This window comes from Sus scrofa, chromosome 2 (genome assembly GCF_000003025.6).
Source record: "Sus scrofa isolate TJ Tabasco breed Duroc chromosome 2, Sscrofa11.1, whole genome shotgun sequence".
Classification (NCBI taxonomy): domain Eukaryota; kingdom Metazoa; phylum Chordata; class Mammalia; order Artiodactyla; family Suidae; genus Sus; species Sus scrofa.
The window spans coordinates 5,463,749-5,472,129 of NC_010444.4; the positions used below are offsets into that span (position 1 = coordinate 5,463,749).

At 57.7% G+C, this 8,381-nt stretch overlaps 1 protein-coding gene across 2 annotated transcripts; it reads right to left on the reverse strand.

Moving 5' to 3' along the window:
* C2H11orf86 (chromosome 2 C11orf86 homolog) lies at positions 2,885 to 5,380 on the reverse strand. Of its 2 annotated transcripts, none has more exons than XM_013987238.2 (2): positions 5,015 to 5,380; positions 2,885 to 4,407 (listed from the first exon to the last, which is right to left on the reverse strand). In XM_013987238.2, exons 1-2 carry the CDS (start codon positions 5,282 to 5,284, stop codon positions 4,312 to 4,314), a joined length of 366 nt encoding a protein of 121 aa, XP_013842692.1. In that variant the 5' UTR covers positions 5,285 to 5,380; the 3' UTR covers positions 2,885 to 4,311. The 2 variants fall into 2 exon arrangements, with proteins under 2 accessions (XP_013842692.1, XP_003122519.1); XM_003122471.6 differs by having other exon boundaries at positions 3,794 to 4,410; positions 5,015 to 5,376.

Consider the following 8,381-nt stretch of genomic DNA (forward strand, 5'->3'; position numbering starts at 1 on the left):
CCTCTCCCATCCTAGCCACCCCCAACCCCAGCAAAACAGAGTTGTGCCTTGATCTCCAAATACATCAGCTGGTCCCTATCTCCATGCTCTGTACGCGCTGGTCCCTACGCCTGGTGCCCCCTCCCCTCCCCTGCCACAGGGTGACCCTCACCCCTCTCTGCTGTCCACTTCTCCAAAAGCCCTCTCCCCCCCCTTCTTTTGTCTTTTTAGGGCTGCCCCTGCAGCATATGCAAGTTCCCAGGCTAGGGGTCGAAGAGGAGCTACAGCTGCAGGCCTAGGCCAGCAGCCACAGCAATGCTAGATCTGAGCCACATCTGCAACCTACACCACAGCTCATGGCAACGCTGGATCCTTAACCCACTGAGCGAGGCCAGGGATCGAACCCACAACCTCGTGGATGCTAGTCACATTTGTTTCCACTGAGCCATGATGGGAACTCCAAGATTCCTATGCTTTTTTTTTTTTTTTTTCCTTTTCATGGCCACTCGCGGCATATGGAAGTTCCAAGGCTAGGGGTAGAATCTGAGCTGCAGCTCCTGGTCTACACCACAGCCACAGCAATGGGGGATCCGAGCCGCGTCTGTGACCTACACCAGGGATCAAACCCGCATTCTCAGGAATACTAATAGGGTTTGTTACCACTGAGCCACGACGGGAACTCCATGAGAAGCCTCTTCTGACGCCCACCTTCCAAGGGCTAATGTTGCCCTTCTCTGGGCACTTCTGCCCCCTGAGCAGCTCCTAGAGGGCTCTCACCCCAGGGCACTTGGAGGGCTTGCGTCTCACCCTCTGTGACTGAGCCTGGCTGAGTGTTGGTTGAATGGCCTGCTTGTGCCTGGAGCTCAGAGAAGGGAGACAGGGCCTGGTGGGGGGTGGGGGCAGGGAGGGTTCAGTGACAGCCACAGTGGGGGGTGGGGGTGAGGAGAGAGCCCATCCTCCCACTCCCATTCCAGCCCTGGCACTAAAGGACCAACCGCCTCCTGCGAGGCCCCAGGGCGGCTGTCTGGTCTGCGGCTGGGCCCACCTTCCTGGATCCTGATGCCTGCAGCCCTGCCACCGTCCAGCTTGGCCCAGGTGAGCTGAGGACAGGCTGGGCTCTGAATGCCAGGCTTCCTGAGGCTCTCATTGACCGGGTGCTTCCGTGGGTCAGCCCTGGGCTCAGCACATGCGCGCCTTGGCCCATCTCATCCCCGAGACACCTCAAGCCAGGTGCTATTATTAGCCGCCCCATTTCCCAGAGGAGGCTGCTGAGGTTCAGAGAAGGGACATGCCCATAGTCACGCAGGGAGAATGTCCTGGAACTGGCTGCTAAGAGCCACGGCTCAGCGATCTACATGCTTGCCATGTGTTACCTCGGGTAATGTTAGGATCCCTATGAGGTGGGTCTGTTATTCTTTCTATGGAACAGATGTGGAGACCAAAGCACAGAGAGGGTGAGCAACTTTCCCAAGGTCACCCAGGTAGTAAGGGGCAGAACGTGGGCATTTGGTCACAGAGCTTTTATGCACTTTGCCTGACGATGAGGGTGGTGGGGGGTGAGGGCGATGGTGGCGTTACCTCTCAGGACATGGCACACCTCAGTGTGCAAAGATTCCGTACGCGCGCCACCTCTCCTGCCCTTCAGCCCGGGAAAGACACAGAGGTCACGACTCTCATTCTGCAGGGGAGGAACTTAAGACCAGAGGAGGGTCATTCTGTCTCAAGGTCACACGTAAGTTAGTTGCTGGGCGGCACCTTGGGTGCCAGTTTGGACACCCAGGCCTGGCCTCCAGACTGGCAAGACACAGTGGTGTGAGTTTGGAGTTCGGGGGGGCACAGGCCAGGTGGGCGGAAAGGTCTGCGCCGGGAGGCAGGGTCTCTGGAGAGAAGCCCCCATCTTGCCTCCGGCTTTTTTCTGAGGGACTCAGTTTCCTCATCTGTAAAACCCACGGCCTAAATCTGTTGGATCTCGGGGCCCTTCCAGCCTGGATTCGTAGCCCTCGCTCTGAGAGGTGCCTGGGGACCAGTGTTCCCTTCTGGCCCCGTTGCTTCCCCCCAGCGCAGCCTGAGTGGCTCATTTCCCTTGTAGGACTTTTTTTCCCACCTGCTCACAGCCTCCTCCCACCTGGCAGGGCTGCAGGCCTCAGGAAGCTGGGAGGATGCCCAGTCAAGCGCTGAGTATCACACTGGTTCAGGAACTGGGGCCTCCTGTTTGCCCTGCCTCGCCCCGCTGCCCAGGGGGCGCTTACTCCATTCTGCTCAATGGCGGTGCAGTGGGTCATCTGTCTGTCTGTCAGTCTCCCTCTCTAGCAGGACGGGGAGATCCTTGAGGGCAGAAGTCAGAGCGAAAGTTCAGAGCTTGATGAGCAGTGGGCATCTCAGTTCTGGAAGCATGCACAGAGAGGCGGCGTGTGGCAGGGACACCGAGCAGGAGAGAGAATGAAACTGGGATGTGGGGAGAGGGTCTCAGGCCCCTCCAGCGCCTGGCTCTGAGACCCCCGAGAGCCATCCTAGAGACCCCAGTGGAGGCCTGGGAGGCTCTGCCCTCTGTGGGCAGTGGAAACGCAACAAACCAGCGTGGGGGAGGTCCCGCTGTAGCTCAGTAGGGTAAGAACCCTACACAGTCTCCCCGAGGATGGGGCTGCTGACGAGGCTGAGGGAGGAGAGGCTAGCCCTGGAGCCCCTAGCCCAGCTCAGCTGTCCCCTGCGCGACCGAGGGCCAGTCCCTCCTTCACGCAACTCCAGCCTTCTCTGCGCCCCGCCCTGAGGGAGGCACTGGGTCTCAGGGGTGAGCAAGCCAGGACTCTGCGGAACTTTCCACCTTGTGGATGACAAAAAGCTCATAACTGGACAAACTGGTCACAGAGCATGACAAGGAGAACAGCAAGGAGACAGGGCAGAGATCTGGCCACAGTTCCCTCCTGGGCACAGCAAGAGGCTTTATCGGAGCGATCAACCCAAACTACGTTCCCTGGAGTTCCAGCAACTCCCAGAGTCACCCCAGGGGCTCCTGCAGGAGTTACGACAGAAGGGCGCTGGGCAGGGGGCATCTAAAGGTTGTGACTGGACTGTCCCTTGTGGCACGGTGGGTTACGGATCCCGTGTTGCCACAGCTGTAGCACAGGTCATAACCGTGGTGCAGGTTCGATCCCTGGCTCAGAAACTTCCACATGCTGTGGGCATGGTCAATAAAAATAAAGATTGTAACTAATTAGAATGGAAGCTTCTGGGCAGCTCCCAGAGGAGGTGCCGAGCCAGTCTGGGGTAAAATTTTCCCAGGACCCTTCCTGTTCCTGGATGGTGCTCCCAGGATCCTGGGCTCTGGGGACACGGAGCCTCCCCTCTTCTGTTGGGCCCTCAGGCCTCACCACCATCCCAGAGCAGCCCCGGTACCAGGATGCTTCAGCTGCTCCCTCACCTTTGACCTTGCACCTGCTTGAGCCAGGAGAGCCCCAGGGACCCCACAAGGAATTCCTGTGTCTCTCAAAGAGCTCAGGCTCTTTGCGGTCAGACCCTCCCCTCTGGGCGGTTCTGGGTGGGCCCCTCACCCTCTCTGACCCTCCAGGTGAGCCTTGCCTCACCCGGGTGAGCACAAAGGCAAGGAGGGGACAGCCAGGCCCTCCGAAGCTGACTTTGAGGTCAGCACAGAAAATATAAGCTCAAGAGAAGTGGCAGGAGAGGTCCAGCCTCCTGGGGACCAGAGGGGACCCCCCCCCCCCCGTGCTTCTTCCTATTCTCCGGGAAGCGCCGGGCCCCACCTGCCCCCACAGGGGTGGGCAGAGGGCTGGGGGTGGGTTGGTCAGTAGGAAAGTCATTAACTTCGGCTCAGCAAACTTTATGACTGAGTTCAACACAGTGTTGGGTAGGGGTGTGGGTGGGGCCAGAGACTCCGAAGACAGTGACCCCCCCCCGCCCCCGCCCCAGCCTCAGTTTCCGCTTCCTTCACCGGGGAACTCTGACGATCCAAGCGACAATACAGTCGGGGCTTTCAGCCACAGAGCGCGGCGTGAGGACTGCCTGGAGGTGGTCCTTGCCCCTGGGATGGGCTCACGGTCCAGGAGGGAGGCCCCCCGCCCCGCCCACCAGTACAACTGGCGAGAAGGGAGCGGGGCTGGCCCAGGAACCAGGTAAGGTGCCAGAGCCTCTCAGCCACGGGTCTGGCTTCACTGAACTCTGTTCTGGTGGCAGAGGCCTTGACTAAGGAAGGCCGGCGTCATCCACGTGGAGGAGGGCGCCCCATCCACCGTCCAGAGGGCGCCAAGAGGTAGGTCAGCAGGCACGGCCCTCTCGTCCGGGCGCAGCAAACCAGGGCCCCCACCGCTTCTAGCATCCTTAGCCAGTGGTGCCCAGCATGGGCGGTGGGGAGGCTGCCCGGCTCAGGGTCACGCTGGGAAAGCTGGTGACAAAGCTCGCCCACCTCCTCTTTATCTTCTGGAAGACAAGGAGGGGAGAGAGAGATCAAGGCCGGGTCCCTCAACTGAGTGATGGGCTGCCGGTGTTGTTCCTCCTACAGCCAGGAGGTGGTGGTAGACCCCAGAGACGAAGCCCCGCTCGCCAGCCACCCTTTGTCCTGGAGGAAGGAGCCAGGAGCTGGCAGCTCCTACGGGGGGGGGGGGGGGGAATCCCGATCCCCCCTTTTCTGGGAGGAGAGGGGAGCACCAGATGTAACCCTGGGGGAATTGTACTGGCTGATCTCGCGCCTCTGGCAAAATCCACCCACGCAGCCCACTGACAGATGGGTCATCTCAGGAGCAGCTCTCACCACATCACTCGCCTGTTCTGAAACCTTCCGTGGCTCCCCAGTGCCTATGGGATAAACCCCTAATGCCTTCAGGGCCCTATGAAATTCCGTTCTTGGGTCTCTCTCTCTCCCCAGCCCCTTCCCCAGACAGTTCTGTTATCTTCGTGGTCTATGGCCCCATGTGTTCCACCTCTGAGCCTTTGCTGCGTGGCTGGGCCCCTCTTCTTGGGGCCTCCCCTCCTCATTCCCCCCCCGCCCCACAGCCCCCCTCCACCCACAGACCCTCAGCCAAACCTGCTGATACTGCTTCAGCCACCGCTGGCTGCCTTCTTGCTGAGCTTCAATCAGCTGCTCCGTGTCCCCCAGACCCCCTGGCAGCCGCTCCTGACCGGGGGTGTCCAGCCTTTCCGGGCCTCCATCTGGGGACCTGGACCTCTCACGGCCCTGCCTGAGGCTCAGCGCCCGCCGTGGTCGGCCTCCCGGGAGCGTCCCCCAGGGCTCCTGGAGCTTGCCGTAGGAGGGCCGTGGTCCTCGCAAGGACTGGCTGCGTAGCCCTGTCCCCATGGTTCTGCAGGCTGCAGCCCCGTGAGACAGCTCCAGCCCCTTTGGCAAGCTGTGGGCCTTCTGAGATGGCCTGGTGCCTCCACCCAACTGACAGGAGCTCACTTGGGGACAAAGGTCGGTGCTGCTGAGGTGGCCACCATAAACCAAAGGGCAGGCCACCGGGGTCAAGCATTCCTGAGTCACCCAGACCACTGCCTCTCCACCTCCCAGGGAAGGGGGTGCAGGCTTCCGCCTCCTCCTCCTCCTCCAGGCAGGCTTCCCTGACCACTCCACCCTGAAGACTGGCCTTCCCTGAACTCCTGTGGCCCTGGCTGGCCAAACTCACTTGGTTGACATTGAGAACGGATGGCTCGACAGCAAAACAGAGAGGGGCTTTTAAGAAACAGAATCTTAAATCAATCTAGAATGGTCAGATTCATGACAGAGAGAAGCACGGTGGTTGCCAGGGCCTAGGGGAATGGCAAGGTGTTTAATGGCTGTAGAACTCCAGTTGTGCAAGGTGAGAAACTTCTGGAGATTGTTGTACAACAGGGCGGTGGGTGTGACATTACTGAATCGTATGTGTAAAAATGGCCAAGATGGTAAAATTTATGTGTGTGTGTGTGTGTGTGTGTGTGTGTGTGTGTGTATTTGGCTGCAACCTCAGCATATGGATGTTTCCAGGCCAGGGATCCAACTTGTGCCAAGCTGCTACAGAGACAATGAGGGATCCTGAACCCGCTGTGCCACAAGAGAACTCCCTGTTTATGTATATTTTACTACAATTGGAAATTTTTTAAAAAGAAAGCAACAGGATATTTCCAGGTTGGAAGTCAGGAGGCTTGGGCATTGTTATGACGTGGGCATTGTTATCCTTGTTGCATAGGTTCCCGTTTTGTAGATTAGGAAACTGAGGCTCAGAGAGACTAAGCATGCCCAGTAAGCAGCAGAGCCGGGACTCCCACCCTGGTGGGTCTTGCTTTAAGCAACATGCCCTCTTGGCCTGGTGTTGGTGGCAGGGGCAGGACTGGAAACCCGGGGTCCTGCTTCCTCTGTGTCTAGGGAGCTGCACGGGACGCCCTGTCTGGTGTCAGGGAAGTGCTGGCTGCAACTCTAAGTTCACCCTGGCCTCCCCTGTGCCTGGCCTGGCTTTTTCCCCCTCTCAGAGTTTCTAGGCCTTCCCTGGATGAAAGGGCTCCTAATATCCGCCAGGCTCAGCTCCCCACCAGAGGAGTCACAGGCAGGGCCAGCCTGAAGAGGAGAATGGAGGAAAAAGCCCCCGAGCCTCTGGGTCAGCCCATCCAGAGGGACCGGGATCGTTATTCCAACCCTGGCCCCACCTCTCCTGCCTGAGCCTGGTTGAAAAGCAACAAAACCATCACACAACCTTCAGCAGCCTCACCCCAGCACAGGTCAGCCAAACCCTCACCTTCATCGCAGTCTGAGCTGGGAAGTGCTTACCGATGACTCACAGACTTCTGAGATGTGTTGGGTGTGAATCACTGGCTCTTGCATCACACATACAGCTGCCGAATACACTCCTGCCAAGCACGTAATCTTACAGCAATTTCCCCAGTCCATAAACCCACGGAGGACCCAGAGGAAATATGTGCTCCTTCCCTCCCGCTGCTTCCCTGTCTTTGTCACCTGACAGGCACCTGCCTGTCTTTGCAGACCCCCCTGGGTGACAGCTCCTTCAGAAGCCTACCCGGCTCTGAAGTCTGGGTTAGGGGGTGGTCCCCCTCCAGCCCACCTTAGACACACAGTAGCAACAGTCACACCAGGGGGATTTTCCCTGCCACACTGCCTGTCCCTTGACAGCTAGGACAGCAGCTCTGTCCCTAGGACACGACACAGTAAATGCTTAGCTTTACATACCAGAGACTGATACTTGTCTGGTACTGTGTGAGAAATTACCCCAAAACACGGTGGCTTAAAGCAATGCTCATGTTTGACCTCACTCGCAGTATCTGTGGGTCCAGGATCCAGGTGCAGCTGAGCTGAGGCCTCTGGCTCAGGGTCCATCACAGGCTTCAATCAGGAGGCTACAGGCACCTCCAGGTTGGATTGGGGGTGGATCTGCTTCCAAGGTTGTTGGCGGGACCTGCTCCCTGGGGCTGTTGCACTGAGGGTCTCAGAATGTTGTTGTCTCAGAAATGTTGGCTCTTCACAAGGCAGCTCACATCAGAGCCGCCGGCTTCAGTTAGATTCAGCAGGTGAGAGGGTGAGAGATGGCAGGTGGGCAGAAGCCAGGGTCTTTAGGGACCTTAATCTCAGAATTGACCTCCCATCACTTTGCCACATTCGGTTCCTCCAAGACGAGTCACCAGGTCCAGTTGGCATCCAAGCAGGGGATTCCCACAAGGGCATGGCCACCAGAGGGCAGGATCGGTGGAGTCATCATACAGGCAGCTTGCCCGTGAGACTTGGGTTCCCAGCCCGCTGGACTGCCTGAGATGAGAGCCTTGCACTTTCATGTGAGAGCTGCAGGCTCTGAGTGAGCAGCCTAAACTCCTGTGCCTACAGTTACTCAGCTGTAAGATGGGGGTGATATTTTATTCCATCAAACCTACCGTGGCATCAAAGAAAAGGAAGCATTATTTAATACATCATTAAGAAAGATTATCCAGGAGTTCCCTTCGTGGCACAGTGGTTAACGAATCTGACTAGGAACCATGAGGTTGCAGGTTCGATCCCTGGCCTCACTCAGTGGGTTAAGGATCCGGTGTGGCTGTGAGCTGTGGTGTAGGTTGCAGAAGCAGCTCGGATCCCGTGTTGCTGTGGTTGTGCTGTAGGCCAGCGGCTACAGCTCTGATTGGACCCCTAGGCTGGGAACCTCCATATGCCACGGGCAAGGCCCTAAAAAGACAAAAAACAAAACAAACAAAACAAAAAAACAAAAAAAAAAAGAAAGAAAGAATATCCACTGCCCAGTCATTGGAAGAGGCAGCCCCATTCAGAGGTTGAACAGTGTCCCCGAGAAATGAGGCAAGGGGCTGTGCGATTGTACATATTTAATTGAAAACTGAGTGTGTTTCAACTGATCATTTACGTCTTTACCTGAGAACCTTTTTTTTTTTTTCTTTTTTTCTTTTTCGGTTGCACCTGCAGCATATGG